A 22,374-nucleotide genomic window follows, 5' to 3' on the forward strand; every position below is an offset into this window, starting at 1 on the left:
GTCCATGGTTCAGTCGCTGGACCGCTTGCCTGCTCAAATTGCGGCAGTCTAAGCCCCTCGCAGGGACCATGTTGCTGAAGGGGCTCGCCCCCGCTCTGACACCAGGCCCTGTAAAAGACCGCGAGTGATCTCAGCCGCGTTCCGCTCATCCTCAGCGTCCTCTGGTCACTCCCTGGACAAGTCTGAAGCCAGGCGAAGTCTCGTCTTCTGCCGCTTCTGGGGACACCTCTGACTCCGATTCTGTATCAGAGCAGAGTTCTACTTTATCTGTGGCCATGCAGGACCTCATTAAGGCGGTTAGAGACGCTCTCCATGTGCACGAGGGTACTCCCTCCTCTTCTCAGGATTGTGTCCTTCCGCCATTCCAAGCGTTCCGGGTTGTTGTTTTTTTTTCTAACCACCCGGACCTCAACGCACTCCTGGCCAAGGAGTGGCGTCAGCCTGATAGGCGCCTGCAGATCTCTAAGGGTTCGGACGCTCTGTTTCCTTTCAGTGCAGAGTACGTGAACCTCTGGTCAGTCCCACCTCTGGTTGATCCTCAGGTGGCCCGTTTGGCCAAGGCCACCACCCTTCCCTTGGCTGATGCAGCTTCCTTGTCGGATCCCGCTGACAAGAAGATTGATTCCTTGGCTAAGGCCGTTTTTGTAGCGCATGCTCCGCTGTTCAGCCTGCTTTTGCCGCCTCCTGGGTCGCCAAAGCCTGCGTGGTCTGGGCCAAGCAGCTCATCCGTTCGCTGCCGGATTCTGCTCCAGATGAGGTTTCCATTCTTGCCTCTCAGCTTCTCCAGGCTTCCCAATACCTATGTGATGTCTCCCTGAAATCCGCTCGCCGGTCTAGCAGGGTGGCTGCTAACTCTGTGGCAATCCGCCGTACAGTCTGGCTCCGTTCATGGGCGGCAGATGCGGCTTCCAAAAAAGCGCTGATCTCTCTCCCTTTTCAGGGTGAAAAGCTCTTTGGGAAACGCCTGGTGGAGCTTATTTCAGAGGCCATGGGAGGAAAAACCTCCCCCAGAACCGCCCTCCCTTGGCGGCTTCGAGGTCCAAAAATTTTCGCTCCTTTCGGGACTCTTCCTCCCGCTCAGACAAAAAGTCGGGGGGGCCTTCCTTCAAGGCCAGGCCTGCCTGGCATTCTTGCCCCAAGCCTTCAAAGCCCCAGTCTGCAAAAACCTCTTCTGCATGACTGCGTGATTCTGGTGGTTCCGGACTGGCCTCGCCGAGCATGGTACGTGGATCTTCTGTTCCTTCTCGCAGACGCGCCGTGGCGTCTCCCTCTACGTCTCAACCTCCTTTCCCAAGGTCCGCTACTCCACCCGAGTTTACATCAGCTGCATTTAACGGCATGGCTGTTGAGGCCTTGGTACTGAGGTTCCGCGGTCTCTCGGAGTCTGTTATCCAGACTATGCTCCACGCACGCAAGCCCCAGTCTTCCAGAATTTATCATCGTACCTGGAAGACTTATTTTTCCTGGTGTTAGGCTGCTCAGTTTCACCCTCTCTACCTTTCTATTTCCAGAGTCTTGTCTTTCCTCCAGGGGGGCTTTGACAAGGGCCTTCGGCTGGCCTCTCTCAAGGGTCAGATTTCGGCCCTATCTGTTCTTTTCCAGAAACCCCTGGCTTCCCGCCGCCAAGTGAGAACCTTTCTGCAGGGGGTCGCTCACCGCATTCTGCCTTTTCATCCTCCTGTGGAACCCTGGGACTTGAACATTGTTCTGGACGCTTTTCAGGCCTCTCCCTTTGAGCCTTTACAGGATATTTCTCTTTCCTTCGTCTCGTTTAAGGTCGCCATTCTTGTGGCGATTACACTATTCGTAGAGTTTCTGAACTTGCTGCGCTCTCTTGCAGATCCCCTTTCTTGGTGTTTCATCAGGATAAGGTGGTTCTGCGTCCGGTCCCTTCCTCCCTAAGGTGGTGTCATCATTCCACATTAATGAGGAGATTGTTCTTCTGTCCTAACCCCTCTCGTCCTAGGGAGCATTCTCTTCACCGTTTTAGATGTTGTTAGGGCTCTTCGCCTCTATCTTCGGTTGACTGAGTCCTTCCGCCGGTTGGACATCTTTGTCGTCCCTGAGGGTCCTCGCAAGGGCCTGCAAGCTTCCAAGGCCACCATATCCCGTTGGATTAGGTCGGCAGTTAAGGAGGCCTATGTTGTGAAGGGTTGTGTTCCTCCCTTTCGGTTGACCGCTCATTCCACTAGGGCGGTCGGGGCTTCTTGGGCGGTTAGACATCAGGCCTCAGCTTCCCAGGTCTGCAAGGCTGCCACCTGGGCCTCTGTCAACACGTTTTCCAAATGTTATCACATCCACCCCTTGGCTTCTGCTGATGCCAGTTGCATGCCTGTTTTTCTGACCTCCCTTGTGGACTGCTTTAGGACGTCCCATGGTGCTTTGTCCCCCAATGCATTCAAGAGAAAACCGTATTTTTGTGCTCACCGTAAAATCCTTTTCCTGTAGGATGCATTGGGGGACACAGATCCCACCCTCTGTGGCTAGTTTTTTCTGTTGGTCCTCTCTGGTTTAGGACTTGTTGGCTTATAGTTTTGTCTTGTGCTCCTACTGCTTTTCTACCTACTGGTTTGCTCCTGCATCTGCAGTGGGTATAGTCCAGATAGGAGGAGCCAACACTTTTTACTTCTAGTGTCAGCTGGGCATATACCCATGGTGCTGTGTCCCCCAATGCATTCAAGAGAAAAGGATTTTACGGTGAGTACAAAAATCCAGTTTTCTTTTTCAACCACCTTCTTCTTTTTCACTTCTGTTTGCCCAGTTTCATATCCTCTGTGGTTTGTTCCTATTTACTTATTCTGCGTTAGTAAGCACTAATTTGCTGCTGAACCCCCATGCCCTCCACATTTGTGCCAATCTTTCAATATAACCTTCTTAATCTAATTTTTAAACACCCTTAGGGCCTCATTCACACGTGAGTGATTCACAGACGTGTGCTGTCCAGCCAGAACATGAATCCATTTATTTTAATGTGTGTATTCACACATCTGTATTTTGGCACGGTCCTTGCTTTTAGCACAGAAGCATATGCCCCCATGTCTATGGTTCCCTGAAAAAAAATCCAATACAACACAGATGCCGTCCATGTTTCACGGATTGTTGCTAGGAAATGCTCTGGAAATGAATTGCCCCAATTGTTGACCCTTATAGGTTCTCAGGGGCAGATTTGTTGCAGAATGTTTGTAATTGTCCCATTCACCTGTATGCAACTTGCAGAAATTCATGCAAATGCCACAAAATTAATAACATTCACATCACATGTATGAAAATCTGTTCTAGTCTCCAAAATGTCTGCAGATAGTCCTACGTTATTTAGAATGGAGCATAAATAGTCCTTTAATAACAGCATCTTCAGACAGTCGTCCATACAGATCACATCTTGTAAACGTCGTTTTGTGGAATGACCGGCTGCATTCCTGTGCATGTTCTCCGTAGAATGCTGCAGGCTACCCCGTGTTTAGGTGAAAAATGAGTTTTAACCCATCCCCCCTCTAAATACTCTTTCTGTTTTTTTTCAGGCTGGTCTTGCCGCTTATCTGCAGGGAAATGGTGGAACTGCTGGATCAGAATAAGTCTGCGGTCAACCACACCAGTCTATCAAACTATGCATTTCTGTACGGTGTCTTCCCAGTGGCACCAGGAGTTGCCATATTTGCAAACCAGTTCAACATGGAAGTCGAGATTGTACGTGTTTACACAGCTAAGCCTATGATGCTTTGGGGGTCATGTGTTTATCAAGTTACAGCGGTTGTCTGGTGTGATTCTGTAGATAAAAATGGCATTCAGCATAAGCGCCCTATGTGTGGTCGTCCTCGACTACTTCTACCAAAAATCTGGAAAATGGGAGTTTGGTCTTCCAATGGAACCAAGTGCTAATGACTGAATCGGGGGCGGACTTGGAACCTAAAATAGCCCTGGGAAAAAACTAAAAGTGGCCCCATTTTGTAGTCGGGGCCAACACAAGTAGGCGTAGGCAGCAATACCATATTGCGGCACATTACACCACCCCAGCAGAGCCAAATACCACAGTCCATCACAAACCTGCCCCTCTGTGGTGGCCACTGCTAGCCGCCATGTTCTGTCCTTCTACTGCAGTTGCCTCAATACAGTTGGTGTCAGGAGGGGAACATCAGACCATTACTTTCCATGGCTGGCGGCAGTGAGGAGGGCCCAGGCAGCCCCCTGCGTATCAGCCCACCGGGAAGTTTCCCTGTAGGGTCTACCGCTAGTCCGCCCCTGTACTGAATGTTCCCTTGTCATTACTCGGGCCGTGTTGGGTTGTACAGTGTGCAGTACTCCGCTGGTACATCCGTATTCCATAGGAGCCTAAATATGCATGGGAGATTTTAGTTTTTCTCAGTTTTTTTTGTTTTGTCAGTAGAATCCTGTTGTAAATAATTTTTGCAATTCTACAGAAAGGCTTTTATAGGCATTATTTCAGAAAATGTTTTGGATTGATGGGGACAAGATTCCTTTAAGCCGGGTGATTTCCCTTTGTTTTGGATGGTTTGCTCTGTGGTGTGATATGACATATGCACTAAAGACCACATTTATCAATGTATTTGGCTTTTTTTTTTTTTTTTTTTTGCAATATTAACCATTTGCTTTTGAATGTTGTCCTCGCCATACACGTGATTTTGACGATGGTGTACAAGACCTATACCCTATCATTTTAGCTACGTTAAAAATTAAGAGTAGCAGAGATGATGTACGTGTATGTTGTGGCAAAGAAGACCTGAGTAGTCCGTCATAAATTTGTTGCAACAGCTTTTGCCTAGCTTTAACATCAACCTTTTAACAATGGCGCTTTTGATATCCGCTGGCTTCCATTTGAGTTTTTGAAACCTTTATACTGGAAACAAACCCAAGTGCGGACTTTCACCCTCTCCAGTTGATGCCGAAGCTCTTTGTGTTCAGCAGCGCCTCCGGTTAGTCCTTTAACTGTTTTTGCTTCCAGATCACATCCGGAATGGTGATCAGCACCTTTGTGTCTGCCCCGATCATGTACGTCTCGGCCTGGCTGTTGACCATCCCTTCAATGGATCCGAAGCCCCTAGTCTCTGCTCTGCAAAACGTCAGTTTTGACATTAGTATTGTGAGCATGGTCTCCTTGGTGAGTGTACCCAATGGGTGTAGAGTAACTACGTGCTAATTAATAAAAGTGGGACTCAAATGGCAACTCCTTGTAACATCTTATGGGATTAGCCACCGTGTATCAGCAGGTGGAGAGCTACGGCCCTCTGTCCTTGGAGAGAATCTGTCACCACATTTGTGCTGCTCTCTCTGAAGCCACATGGTTTCAGTGTTGTGTTGGGTATATGTGCTTTTTGTGAAATGTAGCTGTGTTCCCATTATGCTATGAGCCAGGAGTCCTCTGTATACACGAGCTGTGGGCTCTATCAACCCTCCTGCTGCTGATTGACAGCTTTCTCTCTACTAGGCCTTTTGCACACGACTGTATTTTGCATCCGTGTCCTATCCGTGTCCGTATGTCCGTTCTGCAAAATTATAGAACATGTCCTATTCTTGGTGGCAAAATGTAGACCACGGACCTATTGAAGTGAATGGCTCCGCCAAAAAACGGACGCAACACGTCTGGATCTGTATTTTGTGGAACGCAAAAAAAATAAGATATGGTCATGCGCATGAGGGCTTAGGGCAGTGATGGCGAACCTATGGCACGGGTGCCAGAGACGGCACTCAGAGCCCTCTCTGTGGGCACCCGCACCCTGGAAAAAGTCTATGGTGCATCAATATGCCTTAGACTTTTCCTGCCATTCATCAGTGCAGGACATGCTATGAACAGCACAGGCAGCAGATTGAATGTAGGCAGGTTATTATAGCTAAATGATAAAGTACATGGAAGATATATGATATTGGTGTTCAGGTTAAATTGCCGTGTTGGCACTTTGCAATAAATAAGTGGGTTTTGGGTTGCAGTTTGGGCACTCGGTCTCTAAGAGGTTCACCATCACTGCCTTAGGGCATTCACACGACTGTATCTGTTTTGTGGTCCACAATTTGCGCATCCTGGCCATGTGCATACCACCATTTTTATTTTATTTTTTCAAACTCCAGTAGAAATGTCCCTATCCTTTTTTTTGCGGGGCCGTGGAACGTACATGTCCGCATCTTTTACTGCCCTATTGAAATGAATGGGTCCATATCCGATCCACAAAAAAAGCGGATCAGATGCAGACAGAAGATAGAATGAGCCCTTACTATGCCTAGTGAGAAAGCATTCAATCACTGGTGGAAGGCTCACGGCACGAGGCGAGTGCTGTAACTAATAAAACCATAAATTTCACAAAAAGTGCATCGCAAGCACATATAACCGACCTAGATTTGTGCTCAAAAGAAGGAACCGAGTGAAATGGCTCGGTTACCCTATACTTGACCTGTATGGACATTTTTATTAAAAAATAAAAATAAAAAAATTTGCACAAGTCGTTAGTGCTGCTGCTTTTTTCTTCATTGTGGTATATATCCGAGCTAGTGCTGTAATCAGTGTGCAAGCTACCCTCAGCATAAACGTGGTGACTTTATATTCTACCTGATTGTAGGTTTATTGTCACTTTACCCTGTAATGTATTTCAGAAATTGTTGCTGCTTTATAATGAACTGATTAATATCCTCAGTGCTGGGACAATAACAAATTAGACTGTAAGCGCTGATTGGTTTATAAAGTAAAATTCCATTTATCCCATGTGGTCTCCTTGCTTACAGGTCTGGACTCTGGCTGTATTGCTTCTGAGCAAAAAGTATAAGCGGCTTCCTCACATGCTGACGGCAAATCTGTTTCTTGCTCAGGTGAGTGTCTATTTTTGTATGGTGCAAACTCTCCGGTTTCTAAAACCAAAGACCACCACCATCACAATGCTGCCGGCAGAGTTACTATCTGCATTGTGGTTAAACCCTTATGTTCAGAATGTGTGAGTGGACTAAAGGAGTAAAGCCTGATAACCAATTTATCAGCATTGACATGTCCCCAACCAGCATGTGACCACTGAGTCTATGCGGTCACGTGCTGCTTGGGGATATGTCACCACTGAGGTCAGTGAATGACTGTAGCAGTGAACATGACGAGGTGGAGGGACCTCACACTTCCGGTCCACAGAGGACTGGAAGGGGCAGGGACAGGAACCTCGACTCTGGAGCGGAGCACCAGTGAGCAAGGTGATTTTTTTTTTTTTATTTTAACAATTGGCCTTACTTAATTTTAGCTTGGGGGGGTCGGACAACCCCTTTAAGGTGCACCTTGTGGGCAAGGTTGTATATTTAAAAATTATTAAAATTCTGTATTAAAATAAAATGTACAGATGGTCAGTGAAACAAGTCTCCGGCCTTCAGGGACAGACTGGCCGTAGACACTACTGGGAATTGTCCCGGTGGGCTGATGCCCACAGTGCCACCCAAGGCCTCCTCACTGCCGCTTGTCCGGTACATACTACTGGGAGAACTATAGGAGGCATTATTAGAGGAAGTCCAGGCAGCATGCTGAAGGTAGGACTGGCTTGGTGTTGTGGCCCACATCTCACATCCTAAGCTCCCCGCTCCATATCCATATTAGAGACAATTGGAAAAGGTGGACAGAACATGGCATCAATTGATGGCCACCACCGAGGGACAGCTCCTGGGAGGGTATTTTGTCCTGCACTTTGGTATTTGGTTCTTTGGTATGTTATTCTGTGCAGTGCTATGGTATTACTGATCTTGCCAACTTGTATTGGCCCCATCTACTAGTGTTGCCCCACCTGCTGTCAATTTGGACCCACCTTTTTGGGGCCACTTTAAGTTCCCATGTCCGTCCCTGCCGGCTTTGGATCACCTATGATAGATGATGATCTTGCCAGAACTGAGTGCTTAAAGGAGTATTTCCATCTCAGACAATGATGGCATATCGCTAGGATCGTCAGAGGTGGGACCCGCACCTATCTCTCTAAAATGAAGAATAAAACGAAGCCGGCAAAGTGGTGGCGGCCAGCAGTGCTGGGTCCGGCCACCACCAACTGTTCCTATTAGCCCGTCGAAAATAGCCAAGCGGCACACGGCTATTTTTGGAATTCCCATAGAAATGAATAGGAGTTCACCGCGCTTTCACGGCCACTGCTTCCATTCACTTCTATGGGACTGACGGAATAGCCGAGCCCGCCACATAGAAATGAATAGAGGACATGTGCAGTGCGTCCACCTTCACCTTGCCGGATGGGTACGGGGCCTAGAGGAATGGGGGCATATACTAGCTTATTTCCCCCATTGTCTGAGATGGGAAACCCCCTTGAACACCATCCTTCCTTCCTTTTTCTTAGATAGGGTTAGTGATGGTCTATAAACAAGCCTAAGACATTCTTGCCGGTCCTGCTCTACACCCTGGATGTTTTTGTCTCTTCAGCTTATTGTCTGCTTTGCAATGGTGTTATGGAACTTCATCATAAAGGAAAGCAACGTCGTGGGGCAGATCCTGGTGTTTGTCATCCTTTACAGTTCCCTCTACAGCACTTTTCTCTGGACAGGTATTTCAATCTGTTGATATCAAGCACTGCCTCCAATAAATGATCTGTTCTCTTATTCTGTAGGTTATTACTAGAAAAAGTCTTGAATGTCTGATTTGATTCCTGGAACCATTACCATGCCTTCCATGCCTCGTCTGAAGTGACATTGTGTTGCAGAAAAAGGCCAAAGGGTCTGCAACCCCTGGTCATCAGTGATGGTCCCAGCAGTATGACTCTCGCCTATATACCCTAGCAATATCCCATCAGTATCTCTTATTGTTGTGTCCCTGCATATAGGAATTTGCCTGTAAATGCTTCATAGCGCTGTATGTGAAACGTGCATCATTTCTTTACTGGTCCAAACTATTTTTATGCTTCTTAGGTTTGATCTCTTTGTGCTTGTTTTTACTAACGAGGAGAGAAGTTAGTAATATTCCCACTGTTATAATCGCCTTGGCTGGCTGGGGGTAAGTGCTCGTTTGGGACTTCTTTGTCTTTTATCATCTGTGATTATTTAATGGTGAAATATTAATGCCTACCTGCTTTATCCCTATAGCCTTCCTGTGTTAATAGTGTGTGTTCTTGTGAGCGTCGGAGAACGTGACGTAGACAGTATTGACTCTGCTTTCTTTTATGGAAAGGCTCAGGTAAGTCTGGGAAATAGACGTGGAAAATATCAAGAAATGGACATGCTTTGAATGAGTACAGCTTGGTGTAATCGCGAATATTTAACCCTTAGTCTGAGAGAAATGTACATTGTGTTCGGATGCTAGTTTCCGCACCGGGATGTACATTTTTATCATGGTGATCTTGCGGGTGCCGTTAGTGGCCACAGCATCTAAGTAGCTAGACACAGGCTCCCCTCCCTCTTGATACCATTGACTAACAATGGTCCCCAGGGCTGCCATGTTCATAAGCCTATTTGACCCTGCCAGGAAAAAAAAAACTAACTAACTACTCAGACTATAAACATTTTCATATTTAAAAAGGACCTTTCACCAGTTTTTACTTTATAAAAGCGATACCTCACACTGTAGCCCATGTTCCCTAGATGTCATATCGCAATTTTTTTTCATGATATGCTCCTCCATTGCGCCGCTGTGCCCCTTATTCTGTTTAGGCGCCCTGTATGCTAATAGCATCGGAACACCGAGAAGACATCTGCTTTTCTCAATGGGCGTCTCTTCTCCCTGGCTGTGGCGCTGTCCAATCACAGCGGAGCGCGTCACAACTGTTTTTCTCAATGGCTGTGACTCGCTCTGCTGTGATTGGACAGCGCCACAGCCAGGGAGAAGAGACGCCCATTGAGAAAAGCAGATGTCTTCTCCCCGGTGTTCTGATGCTATTAATTAGCATACAGGGCGCCTAAACAGAACGAGGGGCACCGCGGCGAAACGGAGGATTATATCATGAAAGAAATTTGCGATATGACATCTAGGGAACATGGACTACAGTGTGATGTATCGCTTTTATAAAATAAAAACTTGTGAAAGGTCCTCTTTAAACAGGATGTACCATGAAAAAATATTCTACAGTTTTAAAACCAGCACCTGGATATGAATTCTTTTGTAATTGCATGTAATTAAAAATTTAGCATAGCCACTGAGTTATTCAATAACCTGTATCTGTATAGCGCCACCTGCTGTTGTTTTTTTTCTTATTTCTTTGACCTGCTCACTGAGATGGCCGCACATGCTCAGTTTCATCCTTCAGTTGCCTCCTGAGCTGTGATAGGTAGAGCTGAGACACGCCCCCTGAGCTGCAGCAGAAAAGACACACCCCCTGAGCTGCCAGCTTGATGTAAATCTAGCAGAGCAATGAATGGGGAGATCTCTGGATCCATGGGAGGTACAGGCAGGGGTGTAGCTACTTGAGGTGTAGAGGTAGCAGTCGTTAGCGGGCCCGGCAGCCTGAGGGGGCCCAAAGACCCTTGTGACACATAAGAAGACACCGGTATTATAGAAAGTGCATACTGGTCAAGTTACACCTCTGGCTGGAGGGAAGGGGAAAGGTCAAGAATTTGGCATGGGGGGGATTGCACCAGGGCCTTTGAGCCTTTAGCTTCGTCCCTGGGTACAGGGCTGGTTCTAGCTTTGTTAGAAAAAGATTGTCATGGACTATATGATGCCTGATTTTCAATTTTTACATTAGTCATGGGATAACCCCTTTAACTATCTATATTTATATGCTACTCGTAAACACGTCTCAACTGAGGCCATTAATTGGTTGCAGCTGTGACATAATGTGGGACTTCATTACTTCCGGTCAGTTAGGGACTGGAAATAGTGGAGATGGTAACCGCAGTGCTGGAACAAATGTGCTTTTTGAAATTGTTTGTTTGTTTTTTATTCACTTTTCTACCAGCCACTTTTCAGAGTAAGGGAGCATTCACACGACCGTGTTTTTCTTCCGTGTCCGTTCCGCAATTTTTGCGAATAATGCACGGACCCATTAATTTCTATGGGTCCGCAAAAATTGTGGAATGCCTTTCATTGTCATCCGTGTGCTGTCCGTTCCGTGTGTCTGTTCCTTTTATTTTAGAACATGTCCTATAATTGCGGTCCGTGGCCCCATAGAAAGTCATTGGGTCCGTAAAAACGGATAGCACACAGAAATACATCCGTATGTCATCCGTTTTTTGCGGACCCCTGGACTGAAAACATTCTAGAAAACCCCATTTCAGTCCCATTTAAATTTTTTGCGGACCGTGAAAAACGGATGACACACTGAAGCACCACGTCCGTATTATACAGACTTACGAAACGGAAAGATAACTGAAGACATACGGATCCGTGATTTGCGGACCGCAAAACCAACACGGTCGTGTGAATGCTCCCTAATTTGAATCCAGCTGATCAACTAACTGGAAAGATGTGAATCAGTGGCCTAATGGTGTAGTTGTGATGACATTATGCACGTGCCTCGGTTTGTTCATATCCCTCTTGTTCTTGTATAGATTATTAGCACAGCCGTGGTCTTATGCGTCAGTATAATGCTCGCTGGCATTTCGCTTTTGTGCATGAGTCGCAGTGGACAAGATGGAAACTACCAGGTACTGAATCAGTCATTCCAGGGCAGTAGTAGCAGGACTGCAGAGAGTCCCATCAGGGCTAGCACGCCATCAAACTCTACAACAGGTAAATGTAGCCTTCAATATATTTTAAAGGGGTTTTCTGAGATATTTTTATTGATGACATATATCCTCTGGCTAGGTCATCAATATCAGCTGGTTGAAGAGCATGCGCGCGCCGTGCCAGCGCAGCCTTCCCTTCATTGTTTACCTTCTCGCCGTCGACATCGCAGCAGTGAGCAGTGTAATTACAAGAAGCCGTCCCATTCACTTCAATGGGGTGGCTCCTTCCTATATACTTGTCGTGCCGGACCCCATCGATCTGATATTGATGACCTACCCTGAGGATAGGTCATCCATAAAAATGTCTCAGAAAACCCCTTTAAAGATATTTTACTGTTGTCATTTATTAAAAGGAGTCCTACTAAAAGTGCACAGCCCAGACTCCTGGCTGACACACTGTACCAAATCCTCAGGACATTTCTACTGCTGATATATTTAGACGTAAGCTCATATGATGCTGACAACTGAAGTTTATTTTTTAGCTGGTAATAAAAAGGATTCTAGTGATTGCACAGAGTGAACATTTCTCAGAAGAAATGCAAATAAATCTTGTGTTGCCCCAGAAAATATAACTGAGAAACATAGAAAATGGATTGTCTATCTAGTACATTGGCTGCAGCGCAGTAATAACATTGTGGTGTCTCCGGCTTTCAGAGATCTGTGCTTGTGGCCAGGAAAACGGAGACGTGTGTCAGCCTGCGGGATCTCCAAATATGCTGAGTGTAAATGAGGCTCCCAGCATTGAAGATGGTACAGTATACAGATTGTTAGCTCCATGGTGTACGTGGACATCTCTGCTGAACTGTATTTAGTTTGCCTTTATGATTTTGTTTTCTCATGACAATGACATGAAGCAGGCTACGTAAAATGTTATGTTTCCATAACTTCATATGGGGCGGCTGTATGGCAAGCTACAGACAGTAGAAGAGATGGTATTTGATTATGCTTAGTGTTGATTTGTAGCCTGCGTAGGAACTGTGTAAAGAGTGTTATGTTTTTTGTATTTTTTTTATTTGTTTTTTAAACCCCTTTCCACTCTGTGTGATGGTGGGGGCTCCTGAGCTAAGCCTGCATCATCAGTAGGTAACATAGACCTCTCACCCTGCTGCTATGGCCGGCATTGAAGCTCGCTCCGATCCCAGCTATTTAAGGGCTATATACACCTTTTGGGGACATGACTCATTTTGAACTAAAAAAAATAATAATTTTTTTTTTTCAATTAGTCTTATGTGGAGCCCTTTTTTCTGTACAGAGCTGGGATGCTCTAGTAGCAACCTATGAATTTTCTCTCCTTTCCGTCAGTTAGGGAGCTGACGGGTTCCTTATCTCTGCTCTCTGACCTTATAAACACTCCGTATAGCTCATTTCTTATCTTACTGATACGAATGTGGCTTAAATAAGTGTTTATGACCTCTTCGTAGTTTAGAGATAAGGTTTATTAGATGATCGGCACAAAGTGAAAGTACCAGTCACACAGTTAGAAAAACAGTTAACCCTTTGTGACAGAATGGCTCAATATTTTTAATAAAGACCGTTTGAAAATATGATTTTTAGCCAAAAATGAGTAAAATGAAATCGTAAATAAAAACTGACTCCAAAGGTACATAGCCTTTAACTTTTTTGACGCCAGTGTCCATAGCAACAGTGGCATCCCCTATCATGGGGGACTGAGGGGGTTCCATGGCAGCCAGGGTCCTAAGAAAGGGTTTGCCTTCCTTGTATTCCTATTCCATGATGCACTGCGATACAGCAGTATGGGCAAAAAATGTAGAAAAAAATATTCGTTTTTCAGAAAATAAATTTCAAGTAAAAAAATCTCATCCACTTTGCACATAGTGTAACTGCTGCAGACTTTCTGCACAAAACTTTGCTGCAGAGAATCCGTAGCCTTTACGCCTTGTGAAGCCGTACCCTATAGGATTGTGTGCTTTAAAGATAAAGGGCAAGAGAGGTCAGGTAAAATGAGTGGTACTGGCATGACAGCCTGCTTACATGATGACATATTGTCTGAATTTTTTTTTTTTTTCCATCTAAAAGCACACGAATGTCTAACTCGCTGCAACTCCCAGAGATGTCCCCTGTCCCAGGAAGAGCAGCAACACCTGCAAAGTGAAGACAGGCAGATAGCAAGACACGTACTACTTTGTCTGCTTCTCGTTGTGGGGCTCTTTGCAGTAAGTGCATCTACAGAGAATATTCACACATACTTTTCATATAATATGAGCATATGGGGCACATTTTTTGCTGCCTCAGGCTACTTTCACACTTGCGTTGTTGTTTTCTGGTATTGAGAACCTGCAGAGGATCTCAATAAAGGAAAAAAACGGTTCCGTTTAATGCCCATGCATTCTGAATGGAAAGAGATCCGTTCAGCATTCCGTTTTGTGACCGGACAATAAATCGCTGCATGCTGCAGTTTTGTGTCTGGAAAAACAGAAAAAAATGGATCAGTCAATGAAAACAATGTAAGGGTACTTTCACACTTGCGGCAGAGGTATCCGGCAATCCGGACGCAAACTGATGGCATTTGTCAGACTGATCCGGGTGCGGCTCCGTCTGACAAATGCATTGAAATACTGGATCCGTCTCTCCGGTGTCATCCGGGAAAAAACGGATCCGGTATAGAATTTTATTTATTTTTTTGCATTTTTAAAGGTCTGCGCATGCGCAGAGACCGGAAAGCTGGATCTGTTTTGCCGGAACACTTAATTCCGGATCCGGCACTAATACACACCAATGTAAATGAATGCCAGATTCGGCATTCCGGCAAGTGTTCAGTATTTTTGGCCGAACAGAAAACTGCAGCGTGCTGCGGTATTTTCTCTGTCCAAAAACCTAAGAGGGACTGAACTGATGCATTCTAAATGGGATGCTCTCCATTCAGAATGCATGTGACGGAACTCAATACCGGAAAACAAAAACGCTAGTGTGAAAGTACCTTAAGTCATTGGTGATGGATCCGTTTTTTAAGGAGCCTGAAAAACTGGATCCGTCACCCATTGACTTTCAATGTATTTAGTGACAGATCCGTTTTTTTTTCCCGTTTTGATTTCACACAATAGCATCCTAACGGAACGGATGCATCCTGATGCGTAAAATCAAAACGTATCCGTTTAATTCCGGTATTGAGATCCGGCAGAGGATCTCAATACCAGAATTAACCACGCCAGTTTGAAAGTAGCTTTAAATATAAGTCTTCAAACCTTTTTTGTAAATTTCACTTTAAAGATGCTCCGTTATTAATACATGTATGTCATCTCTCTTCACAGAACGCGTCCAGTTGCTTCTGGTGGCTTTTTAATCCTGAACCGGGAAGACTTTATGTGGAACTTCAGTTTTTCTGTGCCGTGTTTAACTTTGGTCAGGTAGGTTCACGTTAGTTGTAGATCATTCATGCCTAACATTTAGTATGACCACCTATGCTGCCTGACGTTCGAAATACACTTATGTAATCAGGTTTGTAAAACTGCTAACCAAAAATGGCCGAATGGAACTTTTATCAGTTTAAAGACTTACGTAGGGTATGCATTTGTAGATGGTACAGGGGTGTGATTATGGGAGTAATATACATTGGAGGAGGAGGCACAGCCCCAGGGTGTACAGGGGGGGGGGGGACTAGGTGACTGCACCGCGTTCCAAATTATTATGCAAATTATACTTTCTTTGATTTTCCTAAATGGTCGAGTCAAATGACAGTCAGTCAGTTACCGTTAGAGCATAAATCTAATTTTACCAAAATTTTACCAAATCTCCCAATGATAACAGTATTTTTTTTTTTCTTCACAAATTTAAAAAACTCGAATTGCACTGTTCCAAATTATTCTGCACAACAGAGTTTCAAAACATTTTATAGGTTGTAAAGAACTGAAAATGGTCATTTGTTGAATTTGCAGCATTAAGGGGTCACATTTACTGAAATCAAAAGCTATTTCAGTCAAAAACATCTTAACAGGTCAAGTTGCCTGTTGACATAGGTCCCCTCTTTGATATCACCTTCACAATTCTTTCATCCTTTGAACTTGTGAGTTCTTGGAGAGTTTCTGCTTGAGTTTCTCTGCAGGATGTCAGAATAGCCTCCCAGAGCTGCTGTTTTGGTGTGAACTGCCTCCCACCCTCAGATCTTCTTTTTTTTCTTGAGGATACTCCAAATGTTCTCAATAGGGTTGAGGTCAGGGGAGGATGGTGGCCACACCATGAGATTCTCTACTTTTTATGACCATAGCAGCCAATGACTGAGAGGTCTTTGCAGCATGAAGATGAATTTGCTACGGAAGGTGCGGTTCTTCTTTTTGTACCATGTAAGAAAGTGGTCAGTCAGAAACTCCTATACACTTTGCTGAGGTCATTTTCACACCTTCAGGAACCCTTAAGGGGGCTACAGCTCTCTCCCCCATGATTCCATCCCAAAACACAACTCCACCACCTCCTTGCTGACATTGCAGCCTTGTTGGGACACCAACCTTCACTACTCCATCCATCTGGACCATCCAGGCTTGCACGGCACTCATCAGTAAACAAGACTGTTTGAAAATCAGTCTTCATGTATGTTTGATCCCACTGCAACCGTTTCTGCTTGTAAAAACTGGTTAGGGGTGGCCGAATAGTAGGTTTATGCACAACGGCAAGCCTCTGGAGGATCCTACACCTTGAGGTTTGCGGGACTCCAGAGGTACCAGCAGCCTCACATACCCATTTGCTGCTTTGTAAAGGCATTTTAGCAGCTGCTCTCTTAATCCAATAAATTTGTCTTGTAGAAACCTTCCTGATTATGCCGTTAGCTGCACAAACCCGTCCATGCTCTGAATCCGCCACAAATCTCTTCACCACACGATGATCACGCTTAAGTTTTTGTGAAATATCTAATGTTGTCATACCTTGTCGAAGGCATTGCACTATTTGATGCTTTTCTGCAGCAGAGAGATCCTTTTTCTTTTCCATATTGCTTGAAACCTGTGGCCTGCTTAACCCCTTCGCGACCTCCGCCGTTTATGTATGGCTGAAGTCATGTCTTTAAACATGGAACGTGGCCACTGTAGCCACCTGGTCTCTGCTGTTTCAAACAGCAAATACCCGCGGCCACAAGGCTGATGGCATACAGTTCACCCCTCAGTTGTCATGGTCAAATGTGACCACGGCATCTGAGCAGTCTTGAAGTGGGAGCCCCGCGGCCCCGCTACGTTGACAGCGTTCCCACAATGAAAAAAATAAAAATGTATGGATGCAACTATTCTGTATGTACTGTGAAAGTAACTCGTGGTTGTCACAATTTTTCAATTTTTTCAGGGTTTCCTGTCATTTGCCATTTTTGGGTTAGATAAACACTTGATCATACTTCCATGCAAGAAAAGGTAAGTTTAACATTTTCTTTTTATCATCTAGTTTTTAGGTGCAACATTCTGTGCTGCTTAATATCTTTGCACCAGTCTGAGCGTTGTTCTTCTGATACAGAGCTCCAAATGCACTGCAAAACGTAGATTTAAAATGTAACCTGCTGCGTGCTGTCCTGTAATTGAGTTCACTGTTTAGCGGCATGCAGTGGCTGTATTCATCCAGCATAGAGCGCAAATGACACTGTAGAAAATAATAAGTTATTTGTGGACACGTCCTAAGTTGTCATTCTGAGACTACTCTTTTTAATGGGTTCTCCAGGAATACTGATTTTATATATAATTTTTTTTTTGCAGGTTACCCCAGCCTGCCTCTGTAAACAGAAGATTCATACTTGCCTGCTCCGGTCCTCCGTACTGTCTCCTGCAGGCTGATAATCCGGTCTCCGCACAGTGTTTACATCCGCCGCAGCATGGGCACGGTCACAAAGCTCTGATGCAGCAAATGACTAGCTTCAGCAGCGACGTGCTGCTTGTGACCACATTACCACTGTTATTGGCCGCTTTGGACGTATGACCATGCCCTTGCTGCGGTGGATTTAAACACTGCGCGAGGATCGGAACATGGACATGCGTGGGGGAGCAGGTTAGTATGAATCTTCTTTTTCTGGAGGCAAGCTGGGTGCCCTTGCAAAAATAATTATTATTCCTGAAGAACCCCCTTTAAGCAAAGAAATTGATTAAACGTTAATGCCTCTCAAAACAGGCCAGCATGCAACACTGTAGTAACGCCTAGTACAGTGGTGGCGAACCGCTTAGAGGCCGAGTGCCCAAACTGCAACCGAAAACCCACTTATTTATTACAAAGTGCCAACACGACAATTAAACCTGAATACCACAGTCCAGTATAGTATATCTTCCATGTACTTTATCATTTAGCTATAATAGCCTGCCTACATTCAGCCTGCGCTGTTCATAGTGCGCCCTGCGCTGATGAATGGCAGGAAAAGTCTAAGGCATATTGGTGCACCATAGACTTTTTCCAGGGTGCGGGTGCCATAGGTTCGCCACCACTGACCTAGTACTCCACTGCTCCCTACCTTATCACATTTTGCGCTCACCCTGTTGTTCATTTATATTGTGAGGATGTTTCTAGTAGTTTTTAAAGCTCTAGATCAGAGATCAGCAACCTTCGGCACTCCAGATGCTGTGAAACTACAACTCCCAGCATGCAAACTTACTCGGCTGTGCTCGTAACTCCCACAGAAGTAAAAGGAGGATTCTGGGAGTTGTAGTTTTGCTGATCCCTGCTCTAGATCAACCATGGATGACAGGTTCTTCACCCTACATCATTATGAGATATAATCGGTAGTTTTGTGAGGACTGGCCTCCATGTATTTTTTAAATCAAATATATTTTTTATTGAAATAAAGTTTTTTCATATACAAACGATAAAGAATGGACATATATTGCCCCCCCCCCCCCCCCCCCTCCCCCAACAATAACCATGCAGAGAGACGACTACACCATCCCATATGTGGACGAGTAAAATAAAGCGTATCGTGACAGGCACGTTGTGAAAATTATTGGGTGTATGTGTACTTGGAAAATAGAATGTCAGATCTCCGTGTCTTTCTTAATAGCATTGTACAAAAGATACATCTGCAGTGTGCTCTGCATTACACAGATTTATTAAGCTGGCTACTGTATATGTCTTAGACTTCAGTTCCTCTGGAATGGCCGAGAACCAAATGTCGTGGCTGAGGAGACCAGGCTTCCCGAGGAAATCCGAATGACCTGCTACCAGTTTGTACAATACCACAAAGACCTGTGCATCAGGAACATTGTCAGGGAAAGAAGGTATCGCCATATTACACTTGTTTTTTTTTTTTTTTATATTTACTGCAGATTTTTAATACTACATCATGCCAAGTTACAGGGTCACTGAACTTTCAATAAAACTTGTGAAAAGTTTTGGTCGGTGGAGGTCTGAGTGCTGTGACCCTCAGCGATTGCACAGCGCACGCTCTCTCCTCTCTGCAGGAGACTGGATTGGGATGGGCCCATAGACTTTCTATTGAGCCCATCTCCCCCAGCAAAGAGAGACATTACACAGTGTGAGCGCTTCTCGCAACTCTAGTGAACGATGGTGGTCTCAGAACTCAGACCTCACCGATTAAAACCTATGACATATCAAAGGTTTAGTGAAACTTTGAATGACTTCTGATGTATTCTTCACTATAAGAAGTGAAGCGTCCTGGAACAACTGAACAGTTTACTCGCCATCCATTGTGGGAATGTTGTGGACACCGTCTCGGGCTACGTTTTGCATTGCATTTTGTGGGGTTATCATCTTTGTGCTTGTACATGTGTAAGTGTTGCGCTTTAGAGTTAAGTGTATGTATTTGTGCGTAGTGATTTAGGTTTCTACACATAGAAAATGATTTGCACATACAACGATTAAATGGCCGGGGTCGGTTCTTTATCGTTTGCAGTTGGTCATATATATCACACTGCTATATGCACAGGGGGCTTGTGTGCTCCATGAGATGCTGGTGAGGTTTAATGTAACAGCTTTGAAGTCACGCTGGCCATAGACATCATAGTACACTGCTCAAAAAAATAAAGGGAACACTTAAAGAACACAATGTAACTCCAAGTCAATCACACTTCTGTGAAATCAAACTGTCCACTTAGGAAGCAACACTGAGTGACAATCAATTTCACATGCTGTTGTGCAAATGGGATAGACAACAGGTGGAAATTATAGGCAATTAGCAAGACACCCCCAATAAAGGAGTGGTTCTGCAGGTGGTGAACCACAGACCACTTCTCAGTTCCTATGCTTCCTGGCTGATGTTTTGGTCACTTTTGAATGCTGGGGGTGCTTTCACTCTAGTGGTAGCATGAGACGGAGTCTACAACCCACACAAGTGGCTCAGGTAGTGCAGCTTATCCACGATGGCACATCAATGCGAGCTGTGGCAAGAAGGTTTGCTGTGTCTGTCAGCGTAGTGTCCAGAGCATGGAGGCGCTACCAGGAGACAGGCCAGTACATCAGGAGACGTGGAGGAGGCCATAGGAGGGCAACAACCCAGCAGCAGGACCACTACCTCCGCCTTTGTGCAAGGAGGAACAGGAGGAGCACTGCCAGAACCCTGCAAAATGACCTCCAGCAGGCCACAAATGTGCATGTGTCTGCTCAAACGGTCAGAAACAGACTCCATGAGGGTGATATGAGGGCCCGACGTCCACAGGTGGGGGTTGTGCTTACAGCCCAACACCGTGCAGGACGTTTGGCATTTGCCAGAAAACACCAAGATTGGCAAATTCGCCACTGGTGCCCTGTGCTCTTCACAGATGAAAGCAGGTTCACACTGAGCACATGTGACAGACGTGACAGAGTCTGGAGACGCCATGGAGAACGTTCTGCTGCCTGCAACATCCTCCAGCATGACCGGTTTGGCATTGGGTCAGTAATGGTGTGGGGTGGCATTTCTTTGGAGGGCCGCACAGCCCTCCATGTGCTCGCCAGAGGTAGCCTGACTGCCATTAGGTACCGAGATGAGATCCTCAGACCCCTTGTGAGACCATATGCTGGTGCGGTTGGCCCTGGGTTCCTCCTAATGCAAGACAATGCTAGAGCTCATGTGGCTGGAGTGTGTCAGTAGTTCCTGCAAGACGAAGGCATTGATGCTATGGACTGGCCCGCCCGTTCCCCAGACCTGAATCCAATTGAGCACATCTGGGACATAATGTCTCGCTCTATCCACCAACGTCACGTTGCACCACAGACTGTCCAGGAGTTGGCAGATGCTTTAGTCCAGGTCTGGGAGGAGATCCCTCAGGAGACCGTCCGCCACCTCATCAGGAGCATGCACAGGCGTTGTAGGGAGGTCATACAGGCACGTGGAGGCCACACACACTACTGAGCCTCATTTTGACTTGTTTTAAGGACATTACATCAAAGTTGGATCAGCCTGTAGTGTGTTTTTCCACTTTAATTTTGAGGGTGACTCCAAATCCAGACCTCCATGGGTTAAAAAATTTGATTTCCATTTATTTATTTTTTTTGTGTGATTTTGTTGTCAGCACATTCAACTATGTAAAGAACAAAGTATTTCAGAAGAATATTTAATTAATTCAGATCTAGGATGTGTTATTTTTGTGTTCCCTTTATTTTTTTGAGCAGTGTATTTTTACTCTGCCTTATCGATCACTGAGCTTACACCTCCAAAAATATACGAGAGTGATTTGCTGGAGTTCAGAGACTCCTCCGTACGTAACTTTCATGCCTGGCAAGCACTAAATACGGAATGGCGATCCTCGAAAAAATCCTATTCATCTAATATTTTTTTAAAAAGCAAATATTGGGACTAAGGAATATTTCTTTAAATCCTCTTATTTTACAAAAATCAGTCCTTTCTGGGTAGTAGATTGGCAAAAGTTGTTACATTTTGGGGTACAGGCTCTGCCAGGATGCAGGGAATTCAGAGTAGTCGTCTTCATTTGGAACAGGTTATGTGATATCGTCACTTCCTTCATAAATTCATTTCAATACAATTAAATTTTATAGCGTAAAATGAATTAAAAAAAAATTTAATAGATTGTCTACCCCATTAATAATTTGGATGCTTACTAACCAGTGGCTACTATTTTGCTTGCAACGTTTTCATATTGTCACTGATTGATGTTCTGTCTGCATAGAGAGCGCCCTCTTGTGGCCGTGTCTAATTGCTTCACTGTTTGCTGACGTGTTTTTGACCATCTGTTTTCATCTGTCTTCCGTCTGATCTTGCTTTATCCCTTTTCTTCCCGTCACATTGTAACAATGCATGATTTCATTTGTATTGTCCTTTAGAAGCCTGTCTTGTCCAGTTTGTCCCCACACGACCGTGAACCATGAGCGCATGGCTTTAAGGGATAATAAAGACGTGACCCACGAGACATTTACAGCTGTCCAGATGAGAGCTTGTGATATATATAATGATACAAGAACCAGAAGACATACAGAAAGCAGGAGCTATCCCTTATAATAGGCTTTATAAATATATATTAAAAACCATGATTACCTTTTACCTTAAAGGGGTTTTCCAGCACTTTATACTGATGACCTGTCCCAGGTGTCGGACTCCCGCCAATCAGATATGACCTACCCTCTGCATAGGTCACTAAGTATAAAAAAAACCAGAAAACCCCTTTAAGCTCCCACTGCCTCACCTAGTATGTAAGCATGGTAAATCGCCTGATGCAGGTAAACTAAAGGCAATATCAATAACATGAGGAATTTTGTACTTTATGTGGGGGAACCACGAGAGGCACAAATTCTTACCTAGTGGGGTCAGTGACCCTCAATGTGCTGATTTGGGAAACATACCACCTGTGCTAGTGCGAATGTGTAGAATTTTCCATGTCGCCCTGG

The 22,374-nt window shown here is 45.0% G+C and overlaps 1 protein-coding gene across 3 annotated transcripts in view; it reads left to right on the top strand.

Annotated features, from left to right (window-relative positions):
• GPR155 (G protein-coupled receptor 155) overlaps positions 1-22,374 on the top strand; it is a 34,943-nt gene that overhangs the window by 9,461 nt on the left and 3,108 nt on the right. For 2 of the 3 annotated variants that reach the window (XM_040439633.1, XM_040439635.1), the window contains exons 4-15: positions 3,519-3,684; positions 4,958-5,113; positions 6,727-6,810; positions 8,393-8,513; positions 8,875-8,959; positions 9,049-9,139; positions 11,449-11,629; positions 12,280-12,375; positions 13,663-13,799; positions 14,895-14,990; positions 16,909-16,973; positions 18,672-18,812. In XM_040439633.1, the coding sequence (XP_040295567.1) occupies positions 3,519-3,684; positions 4,958-5,113; positions 6,727-6,810; positions 8,393-8,513; positions 8,875-8,959; positions 9,049-9,139; positions 11,449-11,629; positions 12,280-12,375; positions 13,663-13,799; positions 14,895-14,990; positions 16,909-16,973; positions 18,672-18,812 (1,419 nt within the window). Of the gene's footprint in view, positions 1-3,518; positions 3,685-4,957; positions 5,114-6,726; positions 6,811-8,392; positions 8,514-8,874; positions 8,960-9,048; positions 9,140-11,448; positions 11,630-12,279; positions 12,376-13,662; positions 13,800-14,894; positions 14,991-16,908; positions 16,974-18,671; positions 18,813-21,813; positions 22,233-22,374 lie in introns of those variants that run through there. The other variant, XM_040439634.1, reaches the window with a different exon arrangement.

Source organism: Bufo bufo, chromosome 7 (genome assembly GCF_905171765.1).
Source record: "Bufo bufo chromosome 7, aBufBuf1.1, whole genome shotgun sequence".
NCBI lineage: Eukaryota > Metazoa > Chordata > Amphibia > Anura > Bufonidae > Bufo > Bufo bufo.